Source organism: Crocodylus porosus, unplaced genomic scaffold (genome assembly GCF_001723895.1).
Source record: "Crocodylus porosus isolate Cpor-Errol unplaced genomic scaffold, CroPor_comp1, whole genome shotgun sequence".
NCBI lineage: Eukaryota > Metazoa > Chordata > Crocodylia > Crocodylidae > Crocodylus > Crocodylus porosus.
The window spans coordinates 96,380,359-96,406,149 of NW_017728906.1; the positions used below are offsets into that span (position 1 = coordinate 96,380,359).

At 42.5% G+C, this 25,791-nt stretch overlaps 1 protein-coding gene across 2 annotated transcripts; it reads left to right on the forward strand.

The window, feature by feature from the left end:
- The first annotated feature begins 1,642 nt into the window (after positions 1-1,642).
- IRS2 (insulin receptor substrate 2) lies at positions 1,643-25,542 on the forward strand. Of its 2 annotated transcripts, none has more exons than XM_019529668.1 (2): positions 1,643-5,297; positions 23,221-25,542. In XM_019529668.1, exons 1-2 carry the CDS (start codon positions 1,943-1,945, stop codon positions 23,223-23,225), a joined length of 3,360 nt encoding a protein of 1,119 aa, XP_019385213.1. In that variant the 5' UTR covers positions 1,643-1,942; the 3' UTR covers positions 23,226-25,542. The 2 variants fall into 2 exon arrangements, with proteins under 2 accessions (XP_019385213.1, XP_019385212.1); XM_019529667.1 differs by lacking the exon at positions 23,221-25,542 and adding an exon at positions 6,407-7,785.
- The last annotated feature ends 249 nt before the right edge of the window (positions 25,543-25,791 follow it).

The following is a 25,791-nucleotide window of genomic DNA, read 5'->3' on the forward strand; positions in this document are numbered from 1 at the left end:
GGGCCAAGCCCCTGATTAATGAGAAACTGCAGCACCCACGGCTTCCTCAGTGCAGGGGCCGGGAGGAGGGCGAGCAAAGGGGGCAGGGAAGCGGGAGGGGGGCGCACAAAGTGTGGGCTCTCTCTTTTTTTTTTGTCTCCCTCCCTAGGGAGCAAGAAATGATGCGAGGCGGAGAACTGGGAACAACCCGCCTGAGGAGAGGAGAGGCGGCGAGCCGAAGGGCTGCACAATCGTGTCCGCCGCTACTCCAGCTGCCATTCATAACTCGAGATGCCATTTATGAGGATTAAAAAATAATAATAATCCACGCAGCAGACTTTTTAATTTCATGGGCTCACCCCCCCCCCAGCGGACTGAGCTTCCTCCTCCCCGGATGCTGTGAGGGGGTCTGCGGGGTGGGAGTGACCTGAGGCTTGGGCAGCTCCGGCACGCGTGTGTGTGTGGACGTGAATCTATGTATCAGGGTATTATTGCGTGTGTGCGACAAGCTGCGGCGCGGGGGTGCGCAGGCAGCAGAGGCAGGCGTGGGCGGCCGGGTGGGCGCGAGCAGAGGGATCAGGCAGGCTGCGAGGGGGCCGGTGGCGCGGTGACACACGCGCGTGGGGTGGGGGATCTGCCAAGCAGACGGAAGCTCTTGTGCCCGGGGGGGCAGCGGAGCACCAGGCAGGTCACTCACTTTGTGGCCGCGGGAAGCGGCCGGAACCACCGGGGCTTGCCCGGGGTAGTGTGCGCGCGCTGCTCTGGCTGTCTCCCAGCGGGAGGCACACCAGATGGCTGCGCAGAGAGGGGCGATCTCTGCCGCCCCGCGTCTTTGTCCCGCGCTCAGACCCGCTGCGCACTGTGCTTTTCTTGGGGGGGAGGGGGGCGCAATCCTGGTTGCTAACGAGGGGAAACCCAGCCCTTGCGTGTCAGACGCGGGAGTGGAGAGTTGCAGCCCGCCTCACGGTCAAGGTTACGCACTAGGGGCTGTCTGGGGCCAGCCCCAGCTCCCCAGCCAGGGCGAGGTATTGGCGTTAGTAAACGCACGCGGGGAGCTCTCGAGCACGTCGGCATCAACACCCGCGATCTTTAATTGCGTGGAGACGACCTCCGCGAACGGAGCCGGAATAAAGGACCCACTTAAGCCGCTTTCAGCTTTGCCCCGTGCCCCCTCCCCCTCCAGCAGAGGCGCGCGGATGCCCGCAGGCCGGGGGGGGGGGGAGCTGCCCCCGGCGGCTGTGGTGCCCCACGGCTCCGCCATCGCGCGTGGGCTCCTTCTTCCCCGGGAGAGTGTGCAAAGCTGTATGTGGGAGCGCAGAGCTGTGCGTGAGTCTGTGTGCGGGCGTGTGCAAAGCTGAGCGTGTGTATGTGCGTGTGTGCGGGCGCGCAGAGCTGTGTACACGTGTGTGTGTGCGTGCAGAGCGGGGGGCGAGGGACCAGGGCCCGTACAATTTCCACCGTGCGTGGAGAGAGGGCGTAGGCGGGAAAAGACCCCGCGGGGCGGGGCGGGGGAGGGTGCCCCGGGGCGGGAGGGAGGCGGCCCTGGCCCAATAGCAGCTTGGCTGGCCCGGCGCGCGGGGCCCGCCCCAGTGGGCAATTGGCGCTCGGCGCCGCCCGTCTACCGGCGCGGGGACCAATGCCGAGCGGCGCTGGCAACAGGGGCGGCCTTGCCCCCCCGCCTTCGGCCCTGTGCCGGTGCGTGCGGCTCCTGGGCGATCCTGCGGGGTCACGTGTTGTTTTGCTCTTTAGTTCAGGCACTCGCCGCGCGATGTGTTACTTACTGGGGGACGGGGACCGAGGCAGGCGGCAGCAACAGCAGAAGCAGAGCCAGGCGGCAGGACCGCGGGCAGCAGCAGCACCGGTACCCGGCGCGGAGCGGAGCTGAGGGCAGGCGCCGCACGGCTCTCCCCACAGCCGGAGGAGCCTGGAGCAGCGGCAGCGGCAGGTTGTGGTGGGGCTGGGGATGGCGAGCCCCGCGGGGCCGGGGCTGCTGCCGCCCGCCGGCTGCTCCCCGCCGGGCGCCGGCCACAACCACAACCACAACAACAACAACAACCACCAGCAGGGCGTGCGGAAATGCGGCTACCTGCGCAAGCAGAAGCACGGCCACAAGCGCTTCTTCGTGCTGCGCGCGGGCGGCGGCGGCGGCGGGGACGAGGCGGCGGGTGCCCGCCTCGAGTACTACGAGAGCGAGAAGAAGTGGAAGAGCAAGTCGGCGGCGCCCAAGCGGGTCATCGCGCTGGACTCCTGCCTCAACATCAACAAGCGGGCGGATGCCAAGCACAAGTACCTCATCGCCCTCTACACCAAGGACGAGTACTTCGCAGTGGCTGCCGAGAACGAGCAGGAGCAGGAGGGCTGGTACCGGGCGCTGACTGACCTCCTGAGTGAGGGCAAAGCTGCCTGCCAGGGCTCCCCACACCACCGCCTCCCCTCACCCTTCGCGCCCGCCGCCGAGGATCTCAACTACGGGCTGGTGACGCCAGCCACTGCTGCCTATCGGGAGGTCTGGCAGGTGACGCTGAAACCTAAGGGTTTGGGGCAGAGCAAGAACCTGACGGGCGTGCACCGGCTCTGCCTGTCTGCCCGCACCATCGGCTTTGTGCGCCTCAACTGTGAGCTGCCAGCCGTCACGCTGCAGCTGATGAACATCCGCCGCTGCGGCCACTCCGACAGCTTCTTCTTCATGGAAGTGGGCCGCTCAGCTGCCACGGGGCCTGGTGAGCTGTGGATGCAGGCGGACGACTCGGTGGTGGCACAGAACATCCACGAGACCATCCTGGAGGCCATGAAAGCACTCAAGGAGCTGTCTGAGTTCCGGCCCCGCAGCAAGAGCCAGTCGTCATCCTCATCCTCATCATCGGGTGGTGGCGGCGGCGCCTCGGCTACTCACCCCATCACTGTGCCTGGTGGCCGCCGCCACCACCACCACCACCTGGTCAACCTGCCACCCAGTCAGACTGGTCTCCTGCGTCGCTCCCGCACTGACAGCTTGGCGGCTGGCAGCGCCAAGGCCATGCCGTGCCGGGTGCGTACAGCCAGTGAGGGAGACGGCTGCCGCCTAGGCTCACTGGCTGGCAGCCCCATGAGCCCTGGGCCGGTGCGGACGCCCCTGAGCCGGTCGCATACGCTGGGGGCGGGGGGTGGCAACTGTGGCAGCGGCAGGCAGGTGGCTAGGCTGGTGCCAGTGCCAAGCAGCCGGTCCATGTCCATGCCTGTGTCTCATTCGCCACCCTCTGCCGCTAGCCCTGTCAGCCTGTCGTCCAGCAGTGGGCTGGGCTCAGAGCCACCCCATCCGCTGCGCCCATCCAGCGGCAGCACCTCTGTGGCAGGCTCCCCCAGTGACCCGGGCTTCATGTCCTTTGATGAGTATGGCTCCAGCCCTGGCGGTGATATGCGGCCTTTTTCCTCCTCTTCCACCGCCAGCAACTGTAGCAACACGCCTGAGTCCATTGCTGAGACCCCCCCGGTACGTGAAGCCAGTGGCACTGTAGAGCTCTATGGCTACATGGCCATGGAGCGGCCACAGCCTGGCCGGCTTGGCTGCCGGCCCTGCCCAGAGCTCAGCGCTGACAAGGCCCATCGCAAACGGACCTACTCGCTGACTACGCCATGTCGTCAGCGGGCTGCCCCACCTCATGTCTCCTCTGCCTCCCTGGACGAGTACACCCTCATGCGGGCTGCCTTTGCTGGTAGCGCCAGCCGCCTCTTCCCTTCTGGTCCAGCAGGGGTGTCACCCAAAGTGACCTACACCCCTTACCCTGAAGATTATGGGGACATCGAGATTGGCTCTGGTGGTGGCACCCATGTGGGGCCAGCAGCTGGGCGAGGAGGTGACGATGGCTATATGCCCATGACCCCTGGGGTGGCGGCTGCCTTGGCACGGGGCAGCCATGACTACATGCCCATGAGCCCCACTAGTGTGTCTGCTCCCAAGCAGATCTTGCAGCCCCGGACTGGGCTAGGGGGTGGTGGCGGCTCCTCTTCCTCTTACAAGACCAGCTCCCCGGGAGAGAGCTCCCCAGACGATAGTGGGTACATGCGCATGTGGTGTGGCTCCAAGCTGTCAGTGGAGAGTGCTGATGGGCAGCTGGGTACAGGCGACTACATCAACATGTCCCCCCGTGAGCCACCACCGCTGCCATCAGGGCCCACCACCCCAGCTCTCACCCTGCCTGACCTCTTCTTTTCCCCAGGGGCAAGCGAACCTCTGGCCAAGCCAGGCTACTCATGCAGCTCTTGTGGGGGAGTGCAGGACAATGATCAGTATGTGCTGATGAGCTCCCCAGGGCAACTGGAGGCAGCAGTGACGGGAGGAGGTGCCCCAGTGGGCCCCGCCACGCCGTCAGGCCTGCACCACAGCCGGCCGGAGAGCTTGCGAGGCCCGCGAGTGGCCCGGCCCAGCCGCCTGTCACTGGAACCAGTGCGGGCGCTGCTGCCACCCAACATCCAGGAGCGACCGCCGCTGCCGCCTGAGCCCAAAAGCCCTGGCGAGTATATCAACATAGACTTTGGTGGCTGCTCTCTACCTGCTGACAGCCCCGCTTCCTCACTGGGCTCGGGGCCTGGCCGGCAGCGCTCACCTCTCTCTGACTATATGAACTTGGATTCAGGGCGCTCGGGTGCTGCATCACCTGATGAGGCACTGTCTCCAGGCTCGGGGAGCAGCAGCAGCAGCAGCCAGCCAGGTGGGCACTACCTGCCAGCAGCCGTGGGGGTCTCATGCCTGTGCAGCCCGTCGGATGGTGCAGACTACACAGAGATGGCTTTTGGCACAGCCACCACACCACCACAGCCCATAGCGCACAAGCCTGAGAGCGCCCGGACAGTTGCCAGCCCCACAGCAGGTGTAAAGCGCCTCACGCTGGCTGGGGTGGAGGCTTTCCTTCTGGCCAGCCCACCCCCGGACCCTGACCGTGGTGCCAAAGTCATCCGTGCTGACCCTCAAGGCCGGCGGCGCCACAGCTCTGAGACCTTCTCGTCCACCACCACTGTGACCCCTGTGTCCCCCTCCTTCGCACACACCCCCAAGAGGCACAACTCGGCATCAGTGGAGAATGTGTCGCTCAGGAAAAGCGAGGGGCTGCAGGAGGAGCAGGGCACAAGCCCTATGTGCCGCCAGACCTCCGCAGGCTTCCAGAACGGCCTCAACTATATTGCCATCGATGTGCTGGATGGGCCTCTGCTGGCTGCCTGTGACCAGAGCCGGCCCCGGGCCTGCCTTGCCCTGAGCGCTGGCTTGGGGGGCGGGGAGCCCAGCACCTACGCCAGCATTGACTTCCTCTCGCACAACCTCAAAGGAGCCAGTGCTGTGAAAGGTGAGTCCCTGCCCCTTTCTCCCTCTCCTCCTTCCTCATAGCTGCTTGTCCCTGCCCCTCCTGAACTTCCTCAAATAAAGACACAGCTATCAACTTTCCCCCTCCCCTAGATATCCCCGCTTTTATTTTTAAGCTGTTTCCTCACATAAAGCTTGAGTATTTCCTCCTGGCTAATTTGACATCCTGTTGCATTAAGGTATTGAGTCTCTTGGTACAGCAGCAGGAACTAATATTGCTGTCCCCATCCTGCTGCGGGACTGGCTTCATGTTCTTTTCCCCAAATGATCTGCTGTTAACACCCACTGAAAGTAAACCACAGCGATGCAGTTTCCTTCTGAAGGTTTCCAACCTGAAGGAGAGTGAACTGAGAGCTGACTCCCTGCTCTTCAGTTACCTATGCTGTGTTTTGCCATCACCCCCCTAGAAAGGGTTCCTATAACGGCTTTGATTCTGAAATATTTTACCCGCTGCCAAAGTCCTGGAATCAGTCGTGGCCAAACATACAGGCGGAGTCACTTGGTGGGCACTCTATGCATCCCTGTTGCCCGTAGTTTGGTACATTTGTTTTAAAGGCCTGACCTAAAGTGGCAAGTAACTGCATCCCAGCTTGCAGTTCAGTGGCAGTAGCAGTGAACGGTTGGTTGGCTTGCTCTTCAAGTGGGCTGCAGAGATGCCCAAAGTTTGCAGGTGAAAACCAGCCCAGATGACCTCAAGTTTAATTTGAGAGGAAATTTCCCTTGTAGCTGTTCTTTGTTGAGGTGCTAGTTTTTCAGTAAACCTCTTGGTTTTTTTTAAGCACAAGTGGGAAATTGTATAGTACACTTGAGGAGGGCAGAGAACAGACGGTCAGCCCAGGATTAAAAGCATTATTTGAACCCTCCTCATTCTTGCCATTCTATAGCTAGGGCATTTTGACCTATTCATATGTATGGATGTCATCTGTGGTGATGCATTTAACAAACAGACTTGATGTGTGACTTAGAAGTACAGCTAAATTGCATCTAGGTTTTGTTTTTGTATATATGTCTGATACAGGCCATCAGTTCTGAGCAAAAAGGGCCATGTCTAAGAGCCACTTGCAGACTTCTTTTTCTTTTGTTTACTACTAGCTAGTTGATTTGGAAGAAAAGAAATACAGGAAGTAAGAGGCATTGAGAGAATCTACCCTTTGCAGAGAGAAATTTGAAGTTAAGCTGGGATGGATAGATGACTGAAAGGTCAAACAGAAATGAACACTGAGTCTGATTGGAGAGTTACGGAGAGATCATGAGTTGTTGGTTGGTTGTAGTTTTGCTGAAGTAGGTTTCTTGATTTGCTTGGTTTGGCCTAAATGAATGTGACTAACGACAATTTTTGGTTACATTGCCTTATGTTGTTATGTAAACTTTGGCATATACAGACCATAGTGAAACACTGGAATTATGTTCCACTAAAATTGAGCTCTCCTGTCCTCTGCATTTGTTATAAATCGAGTTTCACAATAATTGAATTTTGCTTGAACCATCTTCAGTCCCAACTGCAAAACAAACCCATGTTGGGAAAGAAGCACTTCCACAATATCCTCCAAACTGCTGACCCTGAGGCTAAGGGTGGGGAGAAGAAGGAGGGAGAAGGGGGAGGAAGTCCAGTAACAGGAAAAACCTGGACTGGAGTAAAGTACTTCTGCCACCTAGGCTAGAGTAGAAATAAACTAGTCTTTCAATCAGATAAGCAGGAGGTACTCATTACATTGACCCTGTAATAAAGTTAAGAAAAAGATAATGGGATTAAATATAGCAACATGAATTGCCAGTGTGTGCTTGGAAGAGTTGAATTCTGGTAGTTAATAGAATGTGTGAAGAAAGAGACTTGCTAATGTTAATATTTCCTTCTGTGTATAGGTTTCCTTTCCCTGTGCCCCGATAAGGTTTTGAATGCGCAGTGAAAACCAAAATCATAAATGTTCTGTGTAAATCCCTTGCAAGTTGAGCTGCGTGTAGGAGGCAAGGCTGATCACTGTGTTCCCCTGAGGAATGCTTGGATCTGTTGCATATAGTTGCACTGAACCCGCTCAAGAAGTACTATCCCCAATTTCAGAGTGTATAGGTAGGAAACAGGTTGCCCAGCCAACTGTCAGAAGTATTCTTGGTCATAGCTGGAGGAGAAGGCTTTATGCAATACACATCTGTCTTGAACTATAACTAGAAGATTAAGAAAGTGTGAATATATTATCAGTGTAAGGCATAAGTAGTATGCTGTTGAGCCAAGCCATTAGCAGTTACAACTCCTGAGCTTCTATTTTAGTTTTGATTACATATCCACACAAAGGGTTGTTTACAGAGCTGCTGTTGCTACTGATACTGCTACTGCTATTGCTGGTTTTTCATGATCACTAGTTGCAGTATATACAGGGCTTGAAGAAATGTAAAGTTTGTTACAGGACTTTCATGGGTATAGGTTGTAGCTGTGTTGGTCTAAGGACATAGGCAGATCAGGTTTTTTGGGTAAATCTGATGTCTTTTACTAGGCCAGCTCAATAGTTGGAAGAAATTCTTCTTTACACCAGTGTTTGGGCCCGAAATCTTGCAAAGAAGAATTTTTTCCAACTATTTGAGTTGGCCTAATAAGAGACATCAGATTTACCCAAAGAGCCTAGTCTGCCGTACAGGACTTTGACATTTTTATGATGCAACACATGTACACAATAGAGGGAAAATATACATTTCTGGACGTACCAGGAACTATTTTTATTTGTTTGCTGTTTTAGTAAAGTGGTAGTTCAGTTTGATCTGGGACAAAATGTTTAATAAAATCAGTTGGTGTTACTATGTATGGGTTTGCCCATGACGTAACATGTATCTGATGTAATCAGTACTGTTTACTTTGCTGTTTGTACTATTGGATTGCTAAAGCCATTATGAGGGAAACTAGCCTTGTCTTTTTCAAAGCCAAGGAGAAGCTTGTAGCTATTTTAAAATAGTGGAATGTATACATTTTTGTTAAGAATTGATCTAAAGATCTCTTTTTAATAGGTATGTTGTAGAGAAGTATGTTGATTCTACTTGATTTATCAGGTAACTCATGTTTTAGTTTATGTAAAATTAATGTAAACCAGAATTAATTCAAATACTTCCCATGTTTCTATCTTTAGGTCTAAATGCCATCATGCAGGTAACTATTGTCCAAGTAGTTTTGTTTTAACAAAGGGAAATAATCACCTGACTTAAATTTTTTTTAAGGTACATTGACTTTCATCAGTATTTTTTAGTTTTGGGGAACTGGGTACTTTTGGAATTCTCTATCCCTATAAATCCTGTTATGACAGGAGCAAGTTAGAAGAACCAAAAGAGTTGTCAAAACAGAAAAATAAGGCCATTCAAAATCTATCACTTTATTTAGGTCTATGCTCTGGAAATGTGTGAGCATTTGAAAATCTAAGTAGTTGCTGCCTTCTGAAATGTAAATAAAGTAATGCCTTTATTAGCCAGTTGGAATTTCTTTTGTTGCATGCTGATAATTAGTTTAACATTCAGTTCTCAAACTATGAAATAGCACCTCTGTTGTCTACTTTTTGTATGAACTAAAGTGTGTGTTCTTACATACTTCAGTTTACCCCTCCCCCCCCCATCTATGTAGACAGTCCATTTACTTTTTTGGTGCAAGCTATTTATTGTAATAGACTTAATGATGAATTATACCAGCTCTGGGTGATAACCTTTTGGGTGATGATTTTGGTTCTCCAATGATTTTAGTGGGATCAGAATTTCTTCTTGGTTTTTTTTTTTTAATCTTTCACTCATTACTCAAATTTTTCTTTAAGTTCAATGGTAGATTTACTTGTATTTTGACTTGGAAATTTTTCTTGATTAAAGATGTTAGCATTAGACTCCTTATCTTTTGGCTTTTTTGTTTTTCATGTGTAACTAAACAACAGCTACATAAAACTGTTTTTTATTTTTCCCTCTCTTACTTTTCTCTTGTCTTGATTTATTTTTAAAAAGTCTTCCAAGATGATGCCTCTCTCTTTGAAGGCAGTTAGGTGGTGGTTTTTGGTAGGTAAAAATCGTGGTGATTTAGCTCATAATATTTGTAAGGATTTGTGATTTATACATAAGCAGTACAAAGATCTTATCTTAGGGGAAAAAATTCCCTGTGCTACTGTAACAGGGATTGTGAAAACTGAAACTCTATTTTTTTTCTCCCTGCTTTTGTTCAGTTTGAATGGTAAACTACCCTTGTTTTCTCTCACTTTTTGCTTCTGATATGCAGATTGCCATGGCATTTTGGTTACAAACTTACGGAATATTTAATTGTGTATTTCAAAAAATGCATTTTAATTGAAATATTTTAATATAATTTTACAAACACGTATGGCTTTAAAGCTTAGGGAAAAGCCTGTTTTTTACACTAATGTAGTACAAAATGTAGGATTTTCCTCTTACTGACCTAGTTTTGTAGGGTAGAATGAATGCTTCAGTTAATAGACTAAAAAACTGGTTAACCTTTTATATCTGATATGGCTAGGATAATAAATCTCTTCACTTAAAAAATCTCAGATGCCCCGAAGGAACTTTATGAAAATGCACTTCTTTTCTCTTAGACTGCATTCTGGTGGAGGTCAAAACAAAATGGTTGAGTATGAAATCTGGCAATATAACCCACCAAGCCCAAACTGCAGTCTAAAACTGTGTGCAGCATTAAATGAAACCTTTTCCACTTTCAACATTTCATGTCAAATTATTTTGATTATATGAATGTCAGAATTTTAAAAGCAGATTAAATACCAAAACTCTGTAACATGTATTGGATATGTATTTCTCTTTACAGTTTAAAATATGTTTAACTGCAGTATTCATTTAAAGATTGTCATGGTTACTTTGAATCATTTAAGATAAATTGTTATGGAGTAAGCTGAATGGTTGGTTTGTTCTAAAGTGAACCAGTACAGTCATTGCTCAAGGCAGAGGAAATTCTTATGTTGATGATTGCTTCTGATTACTTGATTTCTTTCAAGATACCTACTGAGCTTAACCTTTACTTGTGTTGCAAGTAAACTGCATAAAAGAATGTTTGAACAGGAAGAGCATTAGGGCATGTTTTGTGGGCTTTTTCTAATAAGGAGCAAAGAATGTGAGTTACTTTGGACTCAATTTACTATTATTTTTTAATAGCACTAATTACCTTGAAGTGGTTGAGGTTGCTGAAGTGGTTTAGGTTAAAATGTGGCATAGATGCACAGAAAAATTACACTGTAGTCAGTTTAAATACTGGATCTTTCCCCCCATTAGGCAGTTAAGATACTGTATACACAATATAGGTATTTCAGTTTATACTGAATCTTCTCAGAAGTGGGAACATCATTTAAAATGTTGTTACTATCTGGTAAACAATTCCTATCTATCTATCTAGATATTTATTTCTTAATTTCACGTAGTGTAATGCATAGTTATGCCCACATCCTTCATACAGGTACCTTATTTGTGTCCCTGACAATATCTATTTTGTGTTTGGAAATTTGTGTATTTTTTAAAACTTGGTGGTCTTGAAGTGTGTATGTCTAAAATAATAAATGTATAAGGTGAACAAAATAAGCTATCTAAAACAACTATAGAATGGTGTATTTGGTATGATCTCTATATAAATTGATTTTAATTATGAATGGTTAGATGTTTCCCTGTAATTCTTTAATTTATCACAGTTGCTTGAACACTTTCTGGATCTGATTACATACCCACTGAAGTCAGTGCCACCTACTACTAGCTTCACTAAGTTGTATATTGGTCAGATGTGAGGTTCTGAAACTGCTCCTCCCTTGATCAAGTTTCACATACTTCACATAGTGATCACTTCCTTAGTCAATATAGGATTTATTGTTGCTATTTTCTTGTCAGTGGTATGTTTGTGAGTCAATAATGGCAGAATACACCTATGTAAAGCAGAATTTGTTTGTGTAGTAGTCTTGCTATGACAAGTCTTACAGAGATGGTTTGACCCTTGAGGCAGAATTTCTTAGTTTCTTGCTTTAAGGCAAAATTTCTCTTGATTTAAGTGATATTTATTTTATAGGCAAAATTTGCAGGATTAGGCTCTACGGGGCCTGATTCAGATTTCTTTGAAAGCTGTAGAATTGACTGCACTTGCTGATGGATTCTACGTAAAAATATAGATGTAGTTCATTGATTACTTAGCTGATAGCCTGTAGAAAATATATCCATTTTTATGATATATTTTAGGTTTTGCTGAAACATAACAGCAGGACATCACACACTGTGTACTGATGCATAGTATATTAATGGATATTTCCCAGTCAACGTTTATAATCAAACTTAATATATTGAGGCTAACTTGTTAAATTACATATTTATTTGTTGCATTCAAATGTATTTCCTGTTACTACTATAGATAAAAATCTGCTGCTAAAATTAAACTGCTGAAGTTTAAAATAAAAAAATTTCCAGTCAGACTGTTGTTTCTTAAAGAAATACAACCAAGGATAAACGGTGCAGTACTAATCCTGATCCTGTTTTTGTTTTTTCCCCATACTTATATCAGTGTGTTAAGTCCAAAAGTAGTTTTTAAAATTTTTCTAACACAATAGAATCAGCCCTGCACTATGAACAAAATCTGCAGTGTTTGCATAAAGAAATGAGAACATCCATTCTTGTAAGGAAGCAGCTTATAATTTCAATTGAGAGGTGTTTTCCAGATGCAAATAAATATATTTGATACAAATTTTCAAAAAACTATTGATACTTTTTTAAAAACTTGGCTTATTTGTCTGGGTTAAATTCCAGTATAAATAGTTTATATGTGTATTTTTCTCAATGAACAATACACAGAAAGAGTTTGAACAAATAAAAAGCCCTATTATAATATCTATTTTGCAAAATAGTAAACTGTGGAATCAAGTTATTACATTAAGAGTAAGCCAGCATTTTGTTTACATTTGTTTTTCAGTCTCTTCAGCATCCTAGAGGAGAACACTTCCTTCCTGGCAGATGGTAGCCCCAGGGCCATGCACCTGCCATTACAAGCAATACACACTGGTAATCTATCCCAGGATCAATGTTGACAATAGGCTAATGATTGGAGACTGCCTCAGCCTAAACAAAATAGGGAACATACTTGTCCTTCAGAAAAGGGCTGAATGATCTCTGGAAGGACAGTTGAGATGGTAGACTAAGAATTGTTTTGAAGTGTAATGTAGTCTTAGTTTGGAGGATGTTGTAGCAAGTAGCTATAAGATAAGTTATAACTGAAGAAAGTGAACTGTGTCACAGGCAAAGGGATTTTCTGTTTAGCCAACAGATTGATAGACCACTCTGAATCAAATGGCTATGTGGTTGTCATTAAAACATTCACATAACATACATAAATGTGCAGTAGCAACGTCTTTTTTCAGTTACCTGCAGTGGGTTTCTTTTCCATTGAAAGCGATTTTCTGTGTGGAATTCTTCAGCAGCTGTTGGACACATCTTTCAGCTTCCTTGCCCTGACAATGTTTATGCATGACCCATGACGGTTCAGTTACACACGTCCAAAAGGTGCATTTAAAAGTCAGAATGGGTTTTTTTAGTATATATTGATGCTGTATTCAGTGACTGTAAATTCTGAGTCTTTTGAGCTACAGTCTCACCTGTTGTAGTCATGTTTTGGGACAGCTTTTTAATTAGTCCTTTATTACGTTCTCTTGCATATTTTGGTTTGTTTTGCTTTGGTTTGGGGTTTTTTTGTGGGGAGGGGAAGGGTGATAGAAGGAGTTGTTTTGTCTTGTTTGCATGTCAGAAACATTTCTAGGGGGAACATTTCAGCTTCCCAAAGCTGGAGGGGGCATCTTTTGATGTAGGCCAGGATGTTCTTGCTAAATTTAAAAACTACCCAAATATTACCCAGAGTTTGAGAGTATTAAGCAGGATTACACGACGCATGGATTAGACATTGTTGAGCAGCTTGTTTTTGTTTGAAGGGGTCAGAAATGGAGGCACAGGGGTTTTAGTGTAATGCCAAAATAGCAAATTTACTGATACCAGAAACCACAGAAGTTTTTTTAGAAATGGTAGTACATAATAGCCAACTTTCCCTTCTGAACAACTTTCTCAAGTAGTGCTGTACAAATATTTACTTGATTAAGTACTATGGTGATGAGTACAAAATAGGAAATTTACCATGTTCTGTTTTCATGCAGTGTTAATTTCCTAATCTGTGTCAAGATACTGACAATCTAAAGTGGATCTACAGGCAGATCATTAAGACATTCAGGTAATGGTTGCAAAACCATGTCTGTGAAAATTTGTTTAATGGGATAGAATAAAATCTAAATAGTCTGAGGTTTCCTTCTTTGATTAAGTAATGGCAGGAAAATTCCACGTGGTGCATTATTTAAAAACATTCTCTAATGCAGTCAGTCTGTCTAGATTAACATGCTACGTAATGGTATTGGCAAACTAGGTAGGGTGAGAATATAGGATGTTTATTTGGGAAGAGGTGTTTTTATAACCTGATGGTAATTAATTTTAAAAAATCCAATAAAATACTTTTGGGAAGAAGGTGAAACTTAGTAATTGCTTCAGGTTAGAGGTGTAAACTGCTGTGCTTTTACTTGATAATGAGAAATAAAGAATGAATCTGACTTAGTTTAATTGTCCAAAATGAGTGAAAATATTGATAAAATAGTTGATTGACAGCTTTGTATTTTAATATGTATTTAACAAGAAGGATTAAGGTTAAAATTGTCTCATGGAAGCATACAATACTTTATATAATTTCTTTGCACTTAACACTTTCAACAACATGTTGACAATTCAGATTAATGGGGGTTTGTGTTGTTTACCAAAGTAATTTTACAGGTAGGGCACTGCTGTCCATTTCCTTTCATCTCCTGATTTAGAACTAAAAAACCCCAAACAATTGCCAGTGAGAGACCCTTTCCCACATGATTGCAATATTCAGTGTCAATTTAAATAGGTCTCTGCCTGATGGACCTTTTGCTGGCCCACATTTCAGGGTAGATAATTGAAATGGATGAACACCTCTTATGTTAGGTAAGAAAGAGATAGGTGAGCTTTTTTGTTGGTGTTCTTGGACAAGATTTTATCAGTGAAAGAAAAGTAGTGGTTTTGTTCTTTTTACTTTAAATTGTGGATCCAAACTTGGATTTCTTTATATAAACAACATTTTCTCTGATGTCAGAGAGAGGCTTTCTTGCTGGGGAGAGAGAACCCAAACAGATATAGTAATACCTGAGAAAAGTAGTTGTTTTGTGTCTTATCTATTTTTACAATATACAGGTTTTAAAATAACTTGTTTTATTAAAGAGATAGACCCACACCTTTCACATCAAGTTTCAGTCTTGCACAAATGTTTCTGATCAAATTTAAAATTGCTATATAATGGATATATACAGATTAAATATTAACTATAATGATAATGGCTATTTGAAAAGGTGAGAAAGTAAGCTCATGGCTTTGTCATTTGAGTTGACAGAAAATTCATCATGATCTGCTTAATAACAAAGTTATACGTGAGAATTTTTAAAAAATTTTATGATGAAATCGTTTGGGCTGTTTTAAAACATTTTTAAACTATTAATTTTTAATATTTAAATATAATGTTTGAAGCTTGAGTCAGACTTCTTAGAACTTGGAAAGGAGTGTGCCTCCAGTGAGTAGGGTAGACTTACAAAGGATATGAGGTTTTAGTGGAGGGAAAAGCTTTAAAGTTTTTGGATGCTAGTGGCTTGTTTTGTTTTGTTTTTGTTTTACTATTAAATATAAAGGTCTGTTCCAGCAAGGTATGTAGGAGATGCTTAAAAACTGAAGGTAGCATTACTGATTTCAGGTTTTGTCACAGAAGTCATGTATTATAAACACATAGCTTAACTGTATGTATGTGAGATGACATGGTCTAGAGAAATATGACAAAATACAGGGAAGGAACCTTAAATGTACTGCATCAAGGGAAATATGGTCTTTAGGGATGTACTTGCACATTTACTGGGCACATAAGCCATAGGTATTGCACATTAAGTGCAGTACCTGTAATAACAGGTACTTACTGAATGAACAGTAAACTGGTGCTACTGTGCAGTAGTGCCGACGGACACCTTTTTAATTACGCTAACACACAGTAGACTAATTCTGCTGTGCATTAGTGCAATAGCATAGCTTTTGCCATGACGCCCTAACGCGCAGTAGAGTTAGTCTACTGCACATTTAACATCTCATGTAGATGTGTCCACTGTGTCACTATTAAGAGTAGTTACTCTTACAAACAGCATTAAAATAGCCTTTCAAGGACGCACAGATGAGCTTTAGGATGGTATTTCTTTGTATTTGCTTGTAACAACAAAACTTATTTCACTGTTTTGTTTTAATATCAGATTAAATGCCTGTGAAAGTAGCTTTTTATTTTAATATAGTGGCATTTCATTTTAACCACGGAAAAATGTGGATTTGGGGTTATTTTTTTTTTTAATTTGAAAATTGGGGCGCTTTTTTTTGCCAGAGAAAGCCAGGATCCCTAGTAATGACTTATAGTGTTGTATCAGGTGCTACATGCATAGTGGTGGGGAACTGAGCTGTCTGTACTGTGGTGATGGTGAAACCTCCCCCCAATTATTATTTTATTAATATCCTTTCCCAAGTTATTCTCATTCTTAGGTTTATCTGTTTAGATTATTTTTTGTGGTTTTTTGCTTCTTTAATTTAAAATGTATAGTAGTTTCAGAAAATAAAATGAACAGGAATCCACACTGTGCAAGCAAAATTAATTCTTATTTGGAAATGGGAAATAAAATACAACAATTACTTTCTTTTGTTAAGAAGAAAATGGCCGTATTGAATTATGCTAAATAATGATCAGGTAATTCAATAAAACAAAATATTTGGTCAATTTTTTTTCCTTATTTAATCCATAGAATTTGGTAATTGTGGCATGTAAATTAGGTCAGAATTTAGTATAACTAGGCTTTGCTCTTCAGTTTTCTGGTTTATACTTCTGGAGTTCTGCTTCTTCCTTAGGTTGGGTACAATGGAGACAGCAGCCAACAGAGCCTTTCTTCCCTAATATTGGAAGAAAGTCCCCTATATGGACTGTGAGGTCTTTCTTACTATACTTACTTTCCTTGTCCTTTAATTTAAATACTTTTAATTGAGGTCTGGTAGGGTTTCAGGTTTTTGTTTTTTTGTTTTTTTCATAGTATGGACCATATGCTAATAGAATCTGGGCCATTTCTCCTTATATGCGTGAAGATTAAGGCCACTTCGTGTCCTGTTTTTAACCATATAACATCCCTGTGGAACTATGGCAAAAAAACCCAAACCAAACCAATTTTTGGATTTGAAAAAGTAACCCAAAATTCTCTCTTATTTTTATATATAGAATCTTAAAATCCAAAAAATATATATAGTGATGTGTCATTTTAATCGCAGAAAAATGTGGATTTGGGGTTACTTTTCTAATTAAAAAAACCAAAACAAAACAATTTTTGAATTGGAGACAACCAGGATGTCTGGCAATCGCTTACTTTCCTGACACTGTTTCTAAGTGCTTTAATTACATTTATTAACTGAAAATAAGGAAAGCTTATAATATGAGTGACCAACTAGCTTTTAGTATGTTCTCAGTGGTCTGTGGACAGAATTTTGATACAGGAAATGCCTGTTATTTCAGCCAATTTATGTGTTTTATATTGCATATGAACTGGAGGGAGAAGCTTTTCACGCTTGAGAATTCATTCAGGTTTGTATTCAGTTGTATTCAGTTAATGTTGGAAGGTGTTTCTGTAGTCTGTTGCCAACAGTTTAAACTGATGTTTTGCTTTGGGTTTTTTTATGGCTGACTTGTTTGGTTAAGTCATTCAGAGACATTCAGTGGTGAACTTATAATTTTTGTACCACCCTCTGTTTCATTTTGTTCCTCTTTTTGTGAATGGGCATCTTAAGGGGTTGAATGGGCCGCTGAGATTTCAGTGTCATGAAAAGCAGTAAGAGGAAGGGTAAGATTACCCACAAACAAGGTGAGACCATCACCAGTGTGATAGTTAGCCACATTTTTTTCCTATTATGTCTTCTGTTGTGCACACATTTGTGGCTGATGGACACAAATTTCCTTCTGATCTAGATTTCTGTATAACCAAGTACTGTAACATTAAAACCATGCGGAAGCCTAATATAGACTTTCTTCCAGGGAAACAGTTGTGCATTTCCAAATTGAATGAAGCCAATTTAATTCTTTTGGCATTAAATGAGTTCTGATCTGTGAATTCGTAGCAAAAGTGACTACTATCCATTAGTTCACCTTACCCAGTATATTCCCAATAATATATATACATATGGGTTTGGTTTTGTTTGGTTTTGGGGAACACAATCAGTTTACATGTAAATATGATGTACTTTGCTCAGTTACACCATTTATAATAAAGATTAGTTGCTGACACTGTGCCTGTTTTAAGCTAAAGGACTTGAAATGGGTTTGTAGCATATTTGCATCAGCTGAAGATAACAAAGTACTTCTGCCTATCCTGGACTGTACTTCCCCTAGTTAGTTTATGTGGTATTGTGCTTGTTCAGCAAATGTGAAATTAAAATGGATTTGTGTATTTTCTGGCTGTGCAGCTGCCTGCACTGTTGACTGCACCTTCTTCAATATCATTCCTGGTCAGTCACAATACATGAAGCATGCAAAGATGCCATGCTCTTAGAACTTGGAAAGGGCCTTGTGGCACCTGGCACGGTAGAGGGGTACCTCTGAGAAACACTTGTATTTTGCACTGTCTCCTGGTATATATTTTTGTGGTTTTTATTCTCCTTTTTTGTGGTTTAACACTATTGCTAAGATTTACTAAACAGTATCATGTCTTTTATAAGACTGTATCTGCTATCTATTACTTTAGTATTTATTGTACTCCTTGGTTTTGATATCCCAAGAACAATGTGATGACCCAAAAGCTCTGACTAGATGGGATGTCATGAGGAGGAGAAAATGAGTGCTTGCTTGTAAGTGCTCAATACTTCATCTCATGCTGAGGTTTGAAGTATTTTGGTGTGTGCTGAGCACTTGTGGGGTTGGAGACTAAGCCTTAAACCAGAAAGTTTATTTTTGTTTGTCCATTCATGGATACTCTCCCAGTAACAAAATGTTGGAGGAAGAAGGTCCTAGTAATGTAACCTTATAGGCAGACTTGTTAAATAGAGCATTTTGTCAAAGTGTAGGGTCAGACTTCAGTGCATCTTTTAAAAGGAGCTGAACCTTGCTATCTTCTGAATATACTTCACTCATCAGCAAATCACAGTAGCTAGATTTTTGTGTGAGAACAAGGGGAAGGGAACACTAGAAGGCCCTTAGCTATAGAGAGGAACTGCTGAGAGAGTTCAGTACATGACCCATAAATACTGTGTGTGGTTATTCTTGGAATCCGACCTAAATTGAGGCAGCAGATAGGTGATTTTATGGACTGATCATGATGCTGGCCACCATTCTTGTGGTCTTTTCACAGCTGGCTTCCCCCTGCTGCTGATTAGCTGATGGGCTCTGGTGGTCCCACCCCTCACTGCTGGTTGGCTGAGAGGGCTACCCTTTGTGCAGCCCTGCCCCTCATGGCTGATTGGTGGAGAGGGGCAGGGCTGCATGAAAAGCAGTACTCAGCCAATTGGCAGCAGAGGGAGTGGCCACCAGCAGAGGGAGTGCTCCCCTGTATGCCAACGGGCTATGAGGCTGGACTGCAACGTTCGCTGGCTCTCACTAGGGAGCCAGCATTTTATTTTTCTTAAGTTTGGTTTTTCTTTTTCTAGTGGTTCTGCCCAAATTCACGGAAACTGCTGTTTTTTGCGGTTTCTGCAAAATTTGTGAAATTGCAATTTGAGGAGATCCCTAGTTATTCTTTAGATAAGCACATAATGACAGTCACATAATTTAAATAGTGCATGATGATGTGGGATTTGCATTGTGGAACATGATATTAGGTTCTGTAGTTTGTAAAATAAATTTCACCTTTCTTTAAATCACTTTGAAGGTTTGTGAGCATCAATTTGAGAGTATACTGTACCTTGAGAGCACAGTAACGTAGTATTTAAACAACATGCTTTTTTTTCCTTCCAAGGCACTTCACTGGTTTTAACCTGTACATCTCACAGCTGAAAACTAGTGTAGATAATGAGCTGTTGTCTCTAAACCATTGGTGACCAAACTTTTCAGGATCAGATGAGACGTGCTTGGTCCATCCACAGGTCAGATCTGGTCTGTGGCATGGCTGGGCTGTTTCTGCAGGGCACAGGCCTTTTGCATGGGGCTGATCCAGCCACATGGGGCTCAGAAATTTGGCAGCGGTGTAGTGCTGCCAGTGTTAATAGCCACCACTCATCCACTGCCAAATTTCCAGAACCAGGGGAAGGCCCATAGAATGGATTACATGGCTGTGTAGGCCAGGGATTGAACACCCCTGATCTAAACTGATTCATCAGTTGACTTGGGCATAGTCATTGCTCCTTAAGGTATGTAGCTTGGCAGTTTATATTTGCATTCCTTAACTACCTTTGTGAAAGGTTAGCATCTATGTGATCTAGCAGAGCTAATGAATATAGTAGGCTGTTTCACCTTGCCTCTCCAGGAAGCTATTTGATAAGAGAATTCAAGATGCATGCAGTGGAGCTGGAGTAATTTTGAGTCATTCAGTACAACTTACGTTCTTTGCCTGAGAGAGAAAGTGAAATGTGCAAGTAACAAACAGGTCTATTTTTTTGTAAGTACTTTTTGGATTAAAAAATGGCATTTGAACACCAATTTTACAAAGTGTTCATAAAGAAGGAGATTTCAAAGATTGATATTGCATTTCTAAACTACTCACCAGCTTGTTGCCTGTGTTTACAAATTGAATATCAATTATTTTTCAGGTATAACATGCAGATGGATATTTATGTTGTTAATATAAAAAATATGCCTCAACTCCTTTCCCTTTAACAGTTGTATGCGAACCTCAAATCTACATTAAACCAGTATTTTCTCTACCATTTGAGAATCATGAAAATAAGATGCGTTTAAAAATTCCTGTTTTGACATCCGACCAATTTTTGTAGCATTATTTTTGTTAGATAAAGGTTTTTATAGCAGGTGAAGCAGGGGTAAAGAATAAAGAAATCTAGATTGTAACTTTTGTAGTTTAGTCTAACCTGCATAGCTTGAATTGATTTGCAAGTGAATAGACATTCACTTTTGATTCTGGAAATGCAGGCACATGCCTGCAGTACCTCAGGTTAGAAGCCAGGGTGTGCTACTGCAAGCCTTCCTTTCCCTTCAGGCTGGAGGGAAGCTGAACTGAGTGGGGGTCTGGCCAGGCCCCAGCAGGCTGAATGTGACTAGAGAGGGGTTTAAACCCACACCCTGGCCTGCAGAGACCCCCAAGCTAGTGGCTCAGCATCGCCTGGGACCCCCAGAGCCCTGCTCCCAGCCAGTGGGTGATCCTGTTGCACGTTCCCAGTATTGGAAGTATTTATTGCCTTGTACACTCTGAGGCCCAGTAGTAAAACTAGAAGAGTTTTTCCTTTTGTAGTTTTAGAAATTGTGATCTGTAATTAAGGAGGTCATTCATAATGAGTCGTATCACTGTTTGAAGTAAACTTTTTAAACAAAAGCACCAAAACCTGCATCAGATATTGTATTTTGATGTGAATGTGGTTCTAAGTTTACTTTCAGCATGATGTTTCATTTGATCCACGTATAGATAAATAGTGCAGGAGAGGAAACTGGATAATGCCTGATGCGTTGCGTGGTGGTTAGAGCCTTGTGCCAGGAAGTTGGAGAGAAGCAAGTCCAAACGTGGATGAGGTGTAGGGTCTTCTCTGGGTCTTCCACATCCCCATATTTTAGTAAGGCTTCCCCTTGGCATTTACGCCTAGGTATGCACGTACATAGTCGTGTACCTGCCTGGCTGGTACATAGCTTCCACCCTGTGTGTATTGACTTTGAGCTATTTCATACTCGGTGTGCTGGCTGGTTTAGATACTGTTTTGTTGTACTTAACTTTCCCTGTGCACTTACCATCGAATTCATGCTGGGGACTTAGATGCTTAAGGGTATGGGCACATGAACCTGCTGTCATAAGGTAAGGTACAAACTTAATGGATCAGCTGTTTCATGTAACCATCTGTATGCATGTTATGATCCTGTGGTATAGTGACAGCTTAATCTGCGGTGAAAGTGGGGTGAGCTACCTTGCTTTTACTATGAAGAAAGATTGTGCTTTCAGGCACTTAGCACAGAGTAGCTGATACACCGTAAGATCCCTCCCTACCTTACCTAATGGTAACTTGCTCACATGCCCATACCTTAAGTCCTTGATTGGATCTAGCTCTTAAGTCCTTATTTATGCACCTAAATAAGTAGGCTGACTTTGAAAAGTACCAGGGCACCTTGCAACTCCCATTGGCTTAAACTTTCCTTGGATAAACGTTAATAGTGATATGTTTTCAGAGGAATTTGATAACGCAGAGGCAACCACGTCCACCTTCCATTTTTTTAAAAAAAATTTTTTTCTGTAGAGTTCTGAGGGAAAAAATGTTTGTGTTTGGATCGTTATGCATCTATATAACTAACTAAAAATCAGTTATTAATGCCATGATCACATTTTTGCTATGCAGGATTTATAACTTGTTGGTTATCTTCTTTGTATATAGTTTTTAAATTCATGTTACATCCCAACTGTAAGCAAAATGCTACCAAAAAAAAAAAAAAAAAGACACTGTTGCCCATGTCCTTTATCCTTTGTTTCTTCTGGAATGTAACAAGTAACTTTATTTTTCCTTTTAAAAAAATTGTCTCATTTTAAACTTCAGATTCCTATGAGTTTTAATTCATATTTGCAGCAACAAAAAGAAAAACCAAAAACTAAATAGGTAGCATAGAGGTACTTGACCACAGTTTTACCCTCATTCTACCTTTTTACCCGTATGTACCTTGTTTTATTTGAAAAGTAGAACTTAAAAGGTCTCAGATTTCTGATTATTATTGTGTATACTATAGTACTAGATAATTAATTTATTGAAAGCTGAAAAATATCTGTATAAAAAGCAACATGCCAACTAAATGTGGTTTTTAATGACCACAATAACAAACCATCTCAAAGTTGTGAGTTAATCAATATGACTGTGTCCTTTTATGTCAGTGGTACACAACTGCCATTAATTCTTTATAGAGAAGAAAACATCAGATAGGTAAGCTGGGTTCTTTAAGATGCCTCGCTTCATACTAAAATCCTGTATTTGAAGGTAGACATTGGCTCGGTCTTTTTGGGCAGCTGTTGCCTCAAACAGGCATTCATTCTGCATAAGAGAAACGACGGAATATGGTATTTTTTTGCCATCTTTCTCTCCCAAATTTTATGCCTTGGGAATGGTAGATTTCTTAGCAACTGAAACAAGTCAGATAGTTATCCATTATGCATTTGTTTCTTTTGAGACTTATCCTTTGTACAAGATAGTCACTAGAAATTCTAGCTGTGTAATAGCTGGAAATAGCTTGCATTGGAGATCTTCAGTTTATTTGGAAGCTGTTGTCTGTACTTTTTTCATTCAAGGACTAACACCTTGCTAATAGTATAAACTGGTGAGGATCAGAAAACTTAAATATTTTTGTCAGAAAAGTTAGGAGGCATTTGCATTGTTTCTTTCCTCGTGTTCTGACCAGCTCTAATTCACCTGCTTAATGGTTTAAATACCTGTAGTTGGACAACTGCATGAAAATAATATAGTATTTGGTTGGAAAATGCTCCTTTTGTTTTCTCTTTCTTTATGTAATAATGTGTGATTTGTCGTTAACATAATTACTTATAAAATAATTATACTTTGTTTTCATTAAAGCTCGATCTGAAGGCGAAATTAATCTCTTTATTAAAAACAGCAATTTGATTTTTGGTGGCCATGTTCATTGACTTCCTTTTATTTTTTCTTTTCAGAGTGAAGGAGTTACTTTTATCACCTCAAAAAAAAAAAATCAGAATACAACATTCAAAGAAGCTGCTCGGCCTGTTTTCTAAAATATGAAGCTGCTTAAGGTTTACTTTTGTTTTATTTTTTTTGTTGGTCCGGGTGGTTACTTAACTTTCAAACTGCTATGGACTATACTGGACAACAAATCTGCAAGGAAGGGAAAGCAACCTGCCTCACATTTCTTGTCATTGGCATCTACATTGTGCTGCTGTTTTGACAGACATTGAAGATGTTCTTTAAAATTCGGAACTTTTCTGCCGGCCTGTTTAACTCATGGCCAATGCCTTCATTTCCTTTTTCTGCAAAGACGAACTGTATTTATTCTTCAGCATGCTAGGGGATTCTGTAACACCTGCTAAAACAGTAAAATCTGGTATTTACTGGCATAATTTCAAGCCTACCGCAGTACTACCTCAGTTCAAAGTAAAGCCGGATTTGTATTGTTGGTGTACACCAGGACCTCCTTTATCTCTATGCTGAGTATCTCTCAAGAACAGTCATCAGCCTTATTGAACTTTTAAAGTATACAGCTGCTGGTTGGTTCTCATCACTAGCTGCAGTGTTTACTTATCAGACAAAGCTCTATGTGGGCACTGAAAAGTCTAAAATGAGATAAAACTTTGTGGATTGGACTTTGAAGGATTCAGAATAGTTATAAAATGTGTAACTGAAGCAACATAAGTTAAAATCATCTAACTGTATTGGGGGTATCTCTCTTTATCTTTAACACACTTGTTTAATCCTCTCTATGTAGGTGTTTATGTAGGTACTTTGAATTGCAAAAGCCTTTTCTCCTATTTATAAGCTCATGTCTGTCAGCTAACCTTGTTCTTAGCTGCATTTCTCATAACCAAAAATTGACATAGGCATGCTAGGAATGCAAGGATGATAATGGGTATTGGGCAGATTGAAATGTTAATTTAAAAACCATATTATCATGCTGTTGGGAAGTCCTAATATTTGACTTGAAAAGTGGCATTGCAACTGAAGGTGTCATTGTAGGGAAAAAGAGTTTGTCATTTATCCAGAGTTCTTTACAAGAGTACCCATTTTTACATTTTCAGTATTCTGAAAATACCAGTGATGATGTGACAGTGTCACAGCTATCACATACAACTGTTGCACCAGACTAGCAGAATGTTATGTCACCTTGTTGCTCCTTTGATGAATTTATTGAATACTATATAAAATTTTAAAGGTACCTCCCCAGTGCCTGCTCTGATAGTCATGTAAGTATTATACTAAGTTATTTGAGTTGTGTGAGATTTTATGAAAATTCTTTGTGTGAGATGGAGAATTTATACATCACTATAAACACAATGCATTATATACGTATTTTTGAGGAAGACTAGAATCAATGTCTTACAACTATAACTAATGGCAATGCAAAGTCTTCCTGCTTACGTGCTGAACTCTTAAAACAGAGGATTGTATTACAAGACAAAGATGAATGTAAACAAATTCCTTCCACACCCTGTAACATTTCCTTTCTGTATAATTTTCTGGGGTCTCACAACACAGCAGTATACAAACTGCACAATATTTAGTCTAAAATCAATTTAAATGTCTAACTTCTCACCTTAAAATAATCCCAAACTGTAAAATGTTCTAAGATATGACTGTTTCAATTTTGGTACGAAAACAAAATGGTTGTTGACATTTCCTGTCCGAACCCCGCACCTAACTATAGCACTGAACATGGTACCTGCTGAATACAATATTTTAACTTCTATTTTGAAGTAGCCCTCTCTTTACCAAGTGTAAATCATGCCACTATAAAAATGGTTTATAGTCACATAGCAACTTCAAAACAAAGAAACTTGATAATGTACTCAATTTTCCTCTATTCTGTATATTTCACAAAAGGCATATGCAATATTTACATTCTTAATTTAGTTTACAGAATGGAACCAAAATGTATAAATGTTATGTTTGCTAAAACTTCACAATGTATATTGGGTCTTTGTACATTTTGCCTGACTTACCTTAAATTTAAAATATTTTTTGCTATATAATCTTAACAGTTATTAAGCAGTGTTTTCTTTTTGGGTACGTATTGTTTCTGGATATCAAGATGTTAAATATATTTCCTGCTATTGTGATATGACAAGAGACTTAACTTATCTTGCTGTGTCTTCCAATGTACACGCTGTATATAAGGATAAATGTGATGCTGCTGGAGACGAGAATAAATGGAACTAGAGTAGTGTATTGTATTTAGTCTGTATTGATCATGGATGCTCTCCTTAATAGCCATATGCAATAAAATACATTATTTATGAAAGGAATAAAGTCTTAAAGGCCTGCTTTCTGTAGGATTTTTTGGGAGGGAGGGAGGGAAGGTTGGTTCGTTAGTGAAATGAACTTGCTTTTATTCTTGCTCCTTTAACATGAAACACGGTTCCTATGAATTAATCTTTTTGTGCAGTCATTCCCTTCCTGTGTATTTAATGGCATAATGATGGGCATGTCTACACATTATGCTATATGGCCTGGTACGGCAAGGTAGTGAGCATGTGGGTCTATACATGATTGGC